Here is a 14,211-nt window from a genome sequence, read left to right as displayed (position 1 = left end):
ATCGTGCATGAATACATACGATTTAACAAGAATGAGACATATAGTTTGTATATTAATTGTAGGCATCACTAGATCAAAATACAGTTCACTGGGATACATGTTTATTCGGTTTTTGCTATTACGTTCTGGCAATATTGACCATTTTGTTAAATTTTGTTACACTCGTTACTTTTCGAGGGATATCAATTTGCGTTGATTTCGTGGGTTGACCAAACCACGAATTCATAACAAGCACAATGCAAAACGACTTACACAATTTCCCTGCTTTTTCTCGTCCAAAATCAGACATCCACGAATAAACGTGTGTACGAAAAAATCTTGTGTTTAAACCACAAAAGATTTTGACTTCTTATATATATATAATTTTACAGTATTGTTATATTAAAGGGGCGTTATATGTACTCTGGGTAGATCTCACTACAACTGATCCAGCATTAGATAAGTACGTCGGTTTCTGGCACTTAATATTGCTCTTGATAGAAGACATTGTAAGTTTCTATTTGCTGCAAAAGTACACTGGATGGTGGAACATAATCAACTTCATCTGATACGTGTTATTGAGCAGTATTTTGCAAAATCAACAAAATCGCACTTTGGTTTGCTTAGATTCAGAGCAGTACAGGTTAATCTCTGGCTTATCAGTTTATAATACCCGGGCAGGCTATCTCAGATATCCTCACAGCTGAGAGTCCTAATAGTCTGTTTATACATGTTGTTACACGTTCAAGGTCACAAAAACAGCTGGTTAAACAGCTGATGGGAAAGTGTATCCTGCATGATTCTTTTGAGGGCTGGTGCTTTCTGTGCTGATTTCAAGGACAAGGTCAACATGTTATCACTGAAAATATATATGATGGATTTTTACACTTCCTAGAGATTTTGTTTCAAAGTTTTTCGCCCTCTTAATAAACTAGTTTTCTATGAACTGTTATCGATGCTTGACATATATGCCAGACAGGATCCAATAATATGTTTTCATCCAATCTTTGGTCGCTTTGAATTAAGTGTTCCTTTTTATTCAAATGAAATGTATTACTGCATAGTTCACACATAATGTACTTTAATTGCGGCTTTTGATGGCCATTGAATGAATGTGCTGACAAAACCGTAATATTTCTAGTAGTTTTAAACACTTATTATAAAGTGAAAAAGATCAAATAAACAAATGCCTGTCATTGGGTTCGAACCGTCTAGAAGCAAAAAGTGAACGCGCTGGTTTTTGCAATTTAGGACGTTACAAGGCAACGTCGGTAAAACACGAGTTTGATAAGTTAGCGACGAAAAGCGTTAAAAACGCTATATAATTTTTCCGATTTCGATTGCTCATAACACATAAATAACTCTTTTTTTTAATGTATGATGAATTTTTTGCAAGAATTTTGCTAAAATGTGAGCAAGTCCCTTTAAGGGGAAATTCTTATGATCGTCTTAATTTCGGTATACTTATCATGAACTCTTTCGCATGCTATTTTTTTGGTTTAATTTCTATAAATAAAAGAGCGTCTAGTTGTTGTTTATTTATAAGATATACTAACCCAAATATTTAACACAATGTAATTAACTCAATGCAGGCAAGTAAGCAAGCAACAGTTTATGGTGAATTTTGCTTACTCAGCAACTACGATATCAGGATCTAGTTGTACTTCATGAACTGAGGCTGTAAGAGTTACGTGTAAAACTGATGTATATGCAGAACACTTAAATATCAGATAAGAGAGATACGCACATGTAATAATTGGTTTAAGCGAACAAATGTGGATTTGTTAACATTCGTATATTTAATAATGTTTAATTAACCATGCCACGTGTATCGCTGTCCATTGTCAGCACTTATTGTTAATTAATTATTTCTTTATGTCTAGCATTCAAAGCAACGTTCATTACACAAAAGAAAGAAAAAATGTTTCCAAACTTGATGCATAACTGGTTTGAATTATGATAAAACCTCGAAACAACTGCTTTCATGGCGGTCATTTTAGTACAACAACTTTCATATGCACTTTTCTTGAAAGATACATTATTTCTGTTACCGAGGTCGTGAACCTCATTAACCAAATTAACCAACTTGTCTGAAGTCTAATAATACTATATTATACCTGTTTACGGCTTGAACTGTGATGTGTTTAATCCGGCGTCTTGTGCGCCAAGCCTCACGATTGGCCTGTTTATAGGTAGAAAAGTGATATATTGGAAGTCTGCTTTGATAAGGGATTTACACCACCAATCTTAACAGACATAATTATTAGAATGTCTAGCCTTGGACTGAATAAACTGATGTATGCTTGGCAGAATTATAGTGATAAAAATGAGTATCAGTTCTTTTAAACGTTCTCAATAGACAACAAGATATTATTTTCACCGATAAAACTATATAAAAAATGAACGAAGTAGGTTTTTCGTACGAATTTCGTTATAATTAGGTTTTGCTTTCATATAAAATATTTCGGTATCAAGTTCAAATTCAAAAACTGGCGTAAGGGTTTATGATTATTTATAATACTTAAATACTTTTTAGCAAAAGAACATTGAATGTAGTGTAGTTTAGAAGTTTGCATTGCAGTTCAAAAGCTAACTATTAAGTATTAATACTAGTAGTTTACCTAAAAAAATATGTCATTCTATTTTTTTTAGTTCTTCAGCAATCTTAGAGGCAATCAAGAGTTTATCGATTGGTGACTTGTTCATATACACCGCGAGTTGAACATGGCCACTGAGCGCGTGCACAAGGGACCAAACTTGAAAAAAATGTTTCAGATTTGCACATTTTCGTTGAAGTTATGATATTTTCGAAGAAACAGTGCTACTGAACATTTACTGTCATTAGGCATTTACTGTACACAGGCTAATCTGGGACGACGTTTTACACACATGCATTATGCCCAATTTTCTCAGAACACCACTCATATAGTTGGGGTAAAAGAGGGAGATTGTATAACTTCTTATCATTCGTGTGTAGGGAATTTCAAACATACATTTAAACAATGTTTTTATACATCTATTTGACTTTATACCTTCTTTAAATTTACATGCATATTTCATATTTATTATAGCCTTTACCTTTTTTCACTTTCTACGCATATCTTCTTTTGATAATACAATAATGTTTTTAATATTCTGCAAAACTGCTTTCTTTACATGCTTAGTTTAACATTGCATCGATGTCTTCCATTCACGTCTACTTTTGTCATGTTTTGATAATATTGTAGTAATGGAACTGTTTTTATTTTTATTTCAAAAGGCCCTCGCATCTTTATTTGTTGTTGCCAATTCGATAAGTTCCTTTTACGTAATGGGGTAGATGAACGATATATTTTCCTCTATTGTTGTTAACAAACACAATAGCTATTTGTGGCTGTATTATATTTAAAGAGGCCGTCCAACAGATAAAGCGTCGTATCGACGCGATTCGATATTTTGGGAAACTACGAGAATTGCTTATATAGCTTAACAATACATCCGCAAATATTGATATTATATATTAATTTAACAACATGTCATAAGCACAAACGTTTTGCTCCATTTTCAACTTAGAATTCGATATGATGTTAATTTTACCTCAGTATGGTAAAGGAATATTGAAATTATTTGTGTCGGTAAGTTGGTATGTCGGTCGTTCGATCGGTTCATCGTTTGTGCAATAACGTTGATTAAGTGAATAATTACTACATTTCTCAATCGAAATTCAAATCAAACCGAACACCATGGCATCACCATGAAAAGTGTATGCGCAAGAAAACTTGTTTATCACAATTAATCTTTAGTAATTTAACATCGTGCATAGCTGTCAAAGCTGTGGGAGAGGAGGGGTAGGGGTAATGTCAACTTGTGACAAATTCGAAGAAGCGGTGATTTATACGGCGACTATGTTTTCGTCATTCGCCATGCACAGTTTCATAAACTTAAAAAAAAAACAACCATGCGGAGACGTCGTAACGCGCATGATTCCGTCACCCAACCTCAAACGTCAAGACACTCTGGATCAGCAGACGATTTATTACGGAGGAGTCCGGGGATAGCCGATGTATCACGATTAACGTCAAGTTCACACTTAGTTGTCAAGGGTCTAATGTGGCCATGCAAACATCATGCTCGTCATTAAAGCAAAGTGAAATTATATGCTATTTCAAACAGCTTAGATTCCCAAATTTATTGTTCTCAGTAGAGTATCTAAATTACCAAGTAATTCTCAAGGTTTTCACAGAATCATTTTTTATGGATCCGTCAAGGATGTGCCTGGAAAATGTTATATTCTACAATGGCTTATCAGGCAAATGCGTTATTCCAGGTAATTGAATCACCCGCTGCTACTGTAACTGCCAGTTCTTAATCTGGCCTCAGCTGTTAGAACAGCTGATTTTTGTTTATTTGAACTTTTCTTCTGACACGCGCAGTCGAGAGGGGTGGTTATTTTGAGAATATTGGGAAGGTCACCTTTTTTTCAGAGAAATATGTCAGTTTGCTGGAATAAGTCAGAGACTGGCACCCGAAAGACATTCAAACTTTACGTCGTCTTGTCAATAAATTAATAATTGATGATAATTATGACTCGTCAATTTTCAAAACAATTTTTATTTTTATAAATCTCTAAATCATTTGTTTGTGTTACTTTAAGGTTTATAAATATGAACACTACATTTTAATGCATACATGTATATTACATTTTATTTAAGACATGTATTTCTCCATAAATTTATATTAGAGGTAAAGCTGTTGTGATACTGTTATGCATAGGGTACCTGTTCACAGATGTTATTATTTTTGGGGAAAAAACTGACGATTTTATAGTACTTCGAATAGTCATATCTTAGAATGATAACAAGAAAAAAAGTTGAATACACATTAAAGCCTGCCCCTGGATTCGAACCCAGGACCGACGGAAGAAAATATGATGAGCTACAACTGCTTCGCGCAGTCTATAGAATTTTGAATAAACATTACAATTATTTTAAAAGCGTCACAAATGCTTTATTATTTTCCCGATTGGTTATTATGATCAGCCTTCGATGAAACTACATTTTTTTAAATTTGGTAAGGAGTTTTATTTTGCTAGTTTTAACATGACATTGTCATTTTTTTTAAAACAAACTGTGAAAAGGCCCTTCAATAGAACAGATGAATATTTTTATCTGCAACTCGTAAATACATGTCGAATTCAGTTGACCAACCATGGATTTATAATAATAAATGGTGTAAATATTTATAGTACATTATGACACAATCCCATCGATTTATAAATCTATTATTGGAGTTACTATTCCTGGAGTATCTGTGTGCCTCGGTTATAATTTGGTCACCTGAAGTGGTCATTATGTCGAGCCGACCGACATTTAGCTCTGAAAATTGACCAATACAATTGTGAAGGGCAACCAGGTTTGAATTTGACATTTGGCGTAGACATGTTTTGTAATTAATATTTATAAGTGTGCGAGTGTTAAAAGGTCACATAATTTGATGCATTATGAACACACTTATTTTGATGTTGTTAAAACGAAAACAAATAACAACAAAAAACACTAACTAACAACGATAAAAAAACAAACATTTTAAACAAACTAATTGAATTGTATGGTATAACTGAATAGTAACGGTTATTAATGTTCAAAGATAACCTTAATCAAAATGTAATAAAACAGGTGCATGCAGTATTTAATACACATTTAATACACAATTAGGCAAAATCAGCAGCAGCAAACGCCACTGTAAAACACAGCCAGTATTCTTTTAAATCATATGTTGTTACATTTCATTTCTTTGGCTCCGGCCACCACCTTATAGAAAGCCATTACATTATGGCTAATCGTTGATTAGCCTCTTTGCTTTGTAAAATATGTCAGTTGACCGCATTTTCACAGGCTATATAACAGGCACGTAAACTCCTGTGCTTTCTATCACTACTTCGCCGTGCCAGCGCATCTTTTAATTACAGAAGCTTTATTGTGGATAAGTATTGTTTGGTAAGCAAATTTTGCGTTTTTGTCTTTGAAGATGGGTATATTTAAAATAATGATTAATATTGGTAGACTTTTGTTCGTTTTTTTTTCAAATAAACAACTGTTTGAATTATTGTAGAAGATTTGTTTTCAGTAATTGTTTTTGATATTTTGTCACATGCATAGTTATTCATGACATAACTTTAGTCCGGGGTATTGCATTTATTATTTAAACATTTTTTTACTTATTCGTAAGCACATTTAAGTAATACAATGCAAACATATCTAGTACATTTGACAAAACACGCTAAACAGTTAGAATTTGATATTTTCCCTACAATAAATACTCCTAACTACAATTTGACAGATTTGCGAAAAAAAGGTCGAGGGTTATGATAAAACTCTCTTCTCTCAGTTGGAAGAGCTTCTATAAAATTTATGCCATTTAACCCATTTATGCCTAGTGGACTCTCACATCCTTCTAAATTGGATAAATTTATTTCCAAAATTAGGGAATTCTAGTATATTTATTTCTATATTTAGAATATTACTAACAGAAATTCCTTTAAGCAAACAGCGCAGACCCCGATGAGACGCCGCATCACGCGGCGTCTCATCTGGGTCTACCCTGTTTGCAAATGACTTTTTCTAGACGCTAGGCATACATGGGTTAACATGTAAACCTAAATGCCTAAAGCATGGAGTGGCTTTGTGAAATAAATGCGTAAAACAAATTAATGAAAATAAAATGTATTTTGTATATATATATATATATATCGAGTATATTTATTTATTGTGTGTGTGTATTTTCAGCGTCAAGATAATTCAGGTGACAGACGCGTTTCTAAGAGTCAAACGAGCAACAAAAGCGAAAGACCAAAGTGCCGGTGCTACGTATCAGACGTACCCCAAGGAACTCTACAAGCTTATAATGGCCGACCTAGAGTCCTTATTGCTGCAGAATGGCGCGTTCAAGTCCGACCTTATGCAATCGTTCGTGCAGACTGCACAGCGTAGCAATCGAGAGAATCAGCAAAACATGAACACAAATGACAATCGGAACAACAATCAGAATGACCCGAATGGTAATACCGGTTTTGAATCCGGTGATACATCGAGCGTGACCAACATTGACCCAAAGGCGATCATGAATAGGAACCGACAGAGTAAGGACACGAAAATGGGAATAATAGAGAACACATTGGACAATATCCGACTTGACTCGGACCGTCAAGACACTTTAAGAACAGAAAACCTGACATCGCCACCGACCACGACACGAGACTTCGGATTGATCTCGCCGACCGATACGACGAACGAGACGCAGCTAAAACAGGGACCACAACTGGACAATGGCCAGTACTCAAAGATGGGCAACAACAACATGACGGCGTTGCCGCAGATGACCGCAGCGACGCCAATGTCCGTGATGTCGGAACTGTCGCCGGAAATGCTCCGAATGATGCCGGACATGATGGCGATGATGAAGAACATGGACCCTACTAAGATGATGGAGGGCATGAGCAAGATGCCAGGTACGTACTGATCAGTTGTATTGTATTCAATGGATGCTGGTATTTATTCTGTTTAACCCATTAATGCCTAGTGGACTCTCCCATCCTTCTAAATTGGATCAATTTATTTTCAAAAGTAGGGATGTCTAGTATATTAATTTTTATATTTAGAATATTTCTTACATAAATTTCCTTTAAGCAAACAGCGCAGACCCCGAGGAGACGCCGCATTATGCGGCGTCTCATCTGGGTCTACGCTGTTTGCCAAGGCTTTTTTTCTAGACGCTAGGCATAAATGGGTTAAATTTCTACAAACATGCATTAATTAACAACACATTGATCGGATATTCGTCCCATTCGCCGAACCATAAATTCGTAAAATTAAACACATTTTTATATTGCTCGTATGGGCAATTTTTCCAAGCATGCGCATTTTAAAGCAATGTTGTCTATTCATTTCGGTTTAACCTGTATGTTTTACGAAATGTACTGTTTTGTACAGTTATTAGAACAAAATAGCAGCATTAAAATGATTTAATCAGCTGAGCGCATTTGATTTAAATGTCAAATAAACATTATTTATTTATTATTCTCCTATATTTTTTCGAAAATGTACTAAAACTTTTATCGCGCTCGCTTGCCCCAACGTTTTGCGACAAGATTTTGTCAAACAAAGTATCAACTGATTGTGGCCTCTTGTGGCCTGTTATTGAACAAGCGCAAGCAGATGTACTGACAATTTGACAGCTCTGTTATTAATGTTATACTGAAGCATGTATATGAAAAGTGTTAATTACCAATATTCTTGGATAAAAGAGCATCGTCGTGTTACCGTCGGCTATTTCAATTGATTCCTTAATTAATTTCCGATTAAATGATACGTTTTCACATTTGTAAAATATCCTGTTTGAAGAGACCAGATTAAAATGTCAACAATTGAATGAAGTTTTGAATGAGTAGTTTTCAATTTGTAAATTCAGTTTTTGTGTTGCAAAATCGCTCATTTACATTGAAGTCTTATTGCACTTTTTAAAATTGCGAAATATTCAAATTTAATATTTGCATTAACCGACACTTAAATAATATTTTACCGCATACATTTCAAACTAAACTTCAGTCAAAAAACAATAAAAAGTATTGATAAAAAACAATAAAAAGTATTGATAAAGAATGCAAATAATACGAAACGACTTAAACCCATTTATGCCTAGTGGACTCTCCCATCCTTCTAAAGTGGATCAATTTAATTCCAAAATTAGGGATTTCTAGTATGCGTATTTCTATATTTAGAATATTTATTACAGAAATTCCTTTAAGCAAACAGCGTAGACCCTGATGAGACGCCGCATCATGCGGCGTCTCATCTGGGTCTACACTGTTTGCCAATGCCTTTTTTTCTAGACGCTAGGCATAAATGGGTTAAAAAAATACGATTTTTGTTCAGATATGTCGGCCATGCATTTTACGGACGCCGATGCCAACGCGAACGAGATTGACGTGGAGCGAATCCTCGAGGAGGTAAAGCAGGTGCCCTCGTTGCTACGGCAACAACTCATCAACCTGGTCGTGGACACCGTGGGGGTCGCTCACTTGGAGACGGTGACTCCGACAAGAAAGAAGGTGGCCGAGGCCAATGAGAAATTCTTGATGAAGGTCCGGTCGGGAATGATGGTAAGTGTGTGGCAGGTGGTTATCAAGTAGTTATATTTAATACATAGTGTTACTATAAATAGTTACATCTTTACGTCACGAGATGGCCGTTATTTGTATGTACGGGCCCTGCTGTGCCGTATGTTGTAGAAACTAGCAAATAATTGTTTGTCAAGAAATTTCAGTAAAAAACTAATCATTATGCTGCGTTAAATGACGACGGAACACCATTTTAAAATAGTTGGCATGTATAAAGTGTTCCGCATTAAACAAGAGTGAATGAATTTGTATTTTAAATCAAATTATTTTTTTGAAATTTTCTGATCCACTTGTCGACAAACTTTTTTTATTTGAGTAGCCTGATTGAAATTAACCCTTTGCATGCTGGGAAATTTGTCGTCTGCTAAAATGTCGTCTGCTGAATTAGCATTTTCTTCGATTTTTTTTCAAAGAATACTATCAGAATAGCAAACAGTTTGGATCCTGATGAGACGCCACGTTTTGTGGCGTCTCATCTGGATCCAAACTGTTTGCAAAGGCCTTTAAAATTCAGCTCCAGCGCTGTAAGGTTTAATGCATTTTGCTATTGGATATTTCAACTAATATTTCTAAGATATGACATAAATGTTATGAATTGTGTGTCGCTTCACACTCATTTAATACATTTGTTTGCAGCCTGACATGTCCAAAATGCCCATCGATCCTCGTAAAATCTGGGAGAAATTTGTCGGAAGCATGGTGTATGAGATTACCCAAGTTATTCGCTTCTGCAAGAAACTGCCAGGTAGGTGCGATTGTAAGAAGTTATGTGCAAACACTTGTTCATCTGACTGTTAATGCCTTGTGAAATGTTTCAGTAATTAAACAACTAAAGGATGCGAGGATGTTTCAATATGCCGTAGGCGTTCGATGCAAGCAAGCTATTATTTATATGTTTATCCCATTTATGCCTAGTGGCCTCTCCCATCCTTCTAAATTGGATCAATTTATTTCCGAAATTAGGGATTTCTAGTATACTTATTTCTATATTTAGAATATTTCTTACAGAAACTCCTTTACGCAAACAGCGCAGACCCTGATGAGACGCCGCATTATGCGGCGTCTCATCTGGGTCTACGCTGTTTGACAAGGCTTTTTTTCCAGACGCTAGGCATAAATGGGTTAAACTAAGAAAGGTTGTTTACGTAGCTAGACTTATCATTGAACACTTCGTACGAAATATGAGGGAAATGGAGATCAACAGATCTTATTTGGCGCCATTGTACCGGTTTTCTGAACTTGTCCATGTTGGATGCAGGGTTTGGAGAGATCCGCCAGGAGGACCAGATTGTGCTGATCAAGACGGGTTCGTTTGAGATACTCCTGAACCGGATGTGCTTGCTGGTGGATAGCGTCAACATGGAGATGTTCGACCCCACAATGGAAATGAAATCCCCAAGGTAAGTTTTAAAATATTTATTTCTTTCGGCGGGTACATTACATATCAAAATAAACAATACTATACGTATAAAAAAGGATTGAAATGGAAGAAGTAATTCTGAGTTTCTTTCCTTGCGGATATATTTACACATAAATGGCAGCGCGTTTAGAACTACATAACTTAGTTATTATTAGAAGTTATTGCTTTTCGGGGACGATAATATTTTCCCTGTCAGTTAGAATAACGAAAATGAGCACTGTTGGATGTTCCTAAATGCAGACGGACTCACTTGCATAATGATTTGCACAATCCAAATGGCAGACTCGTTTGTTACTGCCTTTTAAATTGAATACTTCTATACAAATGCCTCTAAAACACTTTGTAGCGAATTCCTTTCAAATCGTAGACTCCTTTACGAATACATTTCAATTGGCAGATTTATTTACGATTACCTTTTAAATGGCAGATTCCTTTACGAGTTCATGTATTTTCCAGAGAAATGATCAAGAAAATGCCGATGGGTTTCTTCGTCGTTGAGTTTTTCAACATAGCGGCCCTGATAAACCCATTAAACTTGACTGACGAGGAAGTAGGGCTCCTGTCGGCGTGCCTCATCATGTCTCCAGGTAGGCGGTTCATGTGCTGATTCGACCCTCGTTCTGGAAAACATAGGCTTACTAGATGTGCGTTTATTGCAGTCCCAGATAAGCCTGTGAAGCCCTCATAGGTTAATCAGGGACGACACTATCTGAATAAAGTGGACGTTCGCTAAGAAGAGACTTCCTTTAAAAGAAAAATAATAGAAAAGCGAAACGTGTCGTCCCTGATTATAAACCTGACACACTTGACGCACATGTGTTAAACCCAGTTTTCCCAGAACGAGGCTTACTGAAGAGTTAATGCATATGTGCATTTCCGTGAGGAGAGGGTATAATGTGTAATTGTTGTACAAAGTATTTACGAATTGTGTTTGCTATAAGTTTATTAAGCGCTGGCTAATTTTAATTGCATCTTCATTTTTATAATATATGTATATAACATATTTTGTACACTTGAATTTAGACTTTTTTGTAGAAATTATGAGCTAGTCATCTTTACACAATTTCGAATTGAAATGTACAGTACATTGCACTGCTAGCAGCTCGTACGTTGGAAAAAAATTAACTGAGCCTCACTCTGGGAAAACGGGGCTTAATGCATGTGCGTAAAGTGTTATCACAGAGTAACCTCTGCAGTCTGCACAGGCTTATTAGGGACAACACTTTCGGCTTAAATTGGATTTTCACTGAGACGAGACTTCCTTTAAATAAAAAATACAAGAGCGCAACAGCTTATCATGTTCTCTTTTTACTTAAGAACGGGAAGGCTTGGAAAATGTCGCCGCAATTGAGAAGCTACACGCGTTGTTTCTGCAATCACTTTTCTTTGAGATGCGTAAGAACCACAATGACTTTGAGAACAAGTTTGCCCGTCTGCTGGGCATCATACCGGAGTTTAGACAGATCAACCGGAAACACTCCAGCATGTTGAAGGCCTTGAAGCAGAACAAGGATCCAGTCATGGACGAGTACCCTCCCCTGCCAAAAGAGCTTTACGATGTGGATAAAACAGAGTAACTTCCCCTGCCGGGTCAGCATTTTGCGCTATTGAACTGTTGTTATTATATGTTATGGAACATGGTTCTAAAATTAGATTTTGTTTTATTTATTTAAAGTATACTTAGAATATTCGATTTTTGTAGTGACGATTTAGATATTTAAAACATTGAAACATATACTCAGTTTGCAGGTCGACATGTAAAACTGCGTTTTTGACGTTATGTGATTCGTACCTTTGAGAGATGATGAGGACAATTTGTGTGAAGTGTGTACGCGGTACCTTTGTATCAAATACACAGATAGGATCTCGTGTACAGACTTAGATAGTTAGTTAGAAATTGATGCTGTCAAATTTATATTTTGTTTTTATCAATGCAAATATTGTTTCAATGGAGCTTTTTCATTGTTCAGCATACTGTTAAATTCATTTGTGTCAAGTCATAGAATTGCTTTGCAATTAAACGGTCGAGTCATTAACTGTATACGCCTTATTTGTTACGCATTATTCACTTTCTAATGACGAATCTTATGGCTTACTATTTCCATTGTACAGAATAAAACATATAATGAGTTCATCGATGTATTTTTGGTCTTCATTACAATTCTTTCAAAAATAAATTATTAGGTGCTTACAGATGTTTTAGCAGATAAATGTTGAGTTTTTTATCGTTTGGTTTAAGTATCCCATACACATACTTGAGATGTTTCTGGTTTTACGGAAATAATTGTTTTTATTTGTGACATACGTATAAACTGTTTCAACTAGAATGTCTTTCGTCAGTGTTTTGTGTTATTAAACTGTTCTGCGATTAGTTACACTATATGGGAAATTAATCAAACATCTACAACAACTATACCTTTAATGTTTAACTTTTATATTTTGATCTTTAGTGGTGTATTATAATTGTATGACATATTCGTACTGATTCAATTAATGTATTTAATCGCTTAAGTCATATATACTTCGTTTATCTGGTTACATATTTTGGTAAAAAAATAAGAAGATAATAACATTCTATGCTTTGATCATTGGGTAAAGTTGGATCACTAAACAATATTTTCTTAAACTACCACACCAATTAAACAAATGATTGTTGTTTTGTCAGCTTTCAACATCTGTATTTATCAACCGATTTAACAAGTCAGAAAATTCTAAAAGAGTACAAACTTATTGCCCGAGGAGTTAATGGACCATATGGACATGTCACCATTTTTGATGCATTTAAACCCATTTATGCCTAGTGGACTCTCTCATTCTTCTAAATTGGATCAATTTATTTCCAAAATTAGGGATTTCTAGTATACTTATTTCTATATTTAGAATATTTCTTACAGAAATTCCTTTAAGCAAACAGCGCAGACCCTGATGAGACGCCGCATTATGCGGCGTCTTATCTAGGTCTACGCTGTTTGTCAATGCATTTTTATTCTAGACGCTAGTCATAAATGGGTTAATTCTCAAGTTTTATAGTGTTTTACAAATGTGTTAATATATAATTATACCTGTGTATTAATTGTTTTTTATTAATAAAATTTCTCAATGCTTTTAATGCCTTTTCTCTCTATTTGTTACTTGATATTTTAAACGGCATACGGAACATGTATTCAAACTATTCTTTATTTTGAGGTAAGAATACGGCACAGCCTTTTCTTTGTGTTATTTTCGTAGAAGATACACTAATATTTGATTTAATCTAGTGTTTTAATGGTGTTCAAATATGAATCAGTGTATTCAAACGGATATTTAAACAGTTTGACACTAATAATAAAAAGTAATTGTAAATGAGTTACCGTGAAATTTTTCACAATCTGACTGTAAATTAATACATCATGCACAAAGCACAGTTAATAATAAAATTCGGCAGATGTATATCTAAAAATACAATTTAAAACGGTTATTCATTTTAATGCAAACACTTTTGGCAAACTAAAACTAACACGTGAATACAAGGAATAAATTCAATTAACTTTGTATTAATGAGACAATAAATAAAATGTTTTTTTACTTCAATGACATTTATTACAACCAAGTTTACGGCCGCGCAGACAAGTCGTTTATGCATATGAACAACAGAAGTGTTTTTATGTCGTATTGACAA

The 14,211-nt window shown here is 35.0% G+C and overlaps 1 protein-coding gene across 1 annotated transcript; it reads left to right on the top strand.

The window, feature by feature from the left end:
* The first annotated feature begins 5,804 nt into the window (after nucleotides 1-5,804).
* Nucleotides 5,805-13,657, top strand: LOC127873956 (thyroid hormone receptor alpha-like). Its single transcript, XM_052418058.1, has 7 exons — nucleotides 5,805-5,954; nucleotides 6,744-7,465; nucleotides 8,889-9,115; nucleotides 9,770-9,878; nucleotides 10,392-10,533; nucleotides 11,010-11,140; nucleotides 11,871-13,657. Exons 2-7 carry the CDS (start codon nucleotides 6,862-6,864, stop codon nucleotides 12,128-12,130), a joined length of 1,473 nt encoding a protein of 490 aa, XP_052274018.1. The 5' UTR covers nucleotides 5,805-5,954; nucleotides 6,744-6,861; the 3' UTR covers nucleotides 12,131-13,657.
* The last annotated feature ends 554 nt before the right edge of the window (nucleotides 13,658-14,211 follow it).

This window comes from Dreissena polymorpha, chromosome 3 (assembly GCF_020536995.1).
Source record: "Dreissena polymorpha isolate Duluth1 chromosome 3, UMN_Dpol_1.0, whole genome shotgun sequence".
NCBI classification, from domain to species: domain Eukaryota; kingdom Metazoa; phylum Mollusca; class Bivalvia; order Myida; family Dreissenidae; genus Dreissena; species Dreissena polymorpha.
This window is presented reverse-complemented; position numbering and strand designations above follow the sequence as displayed.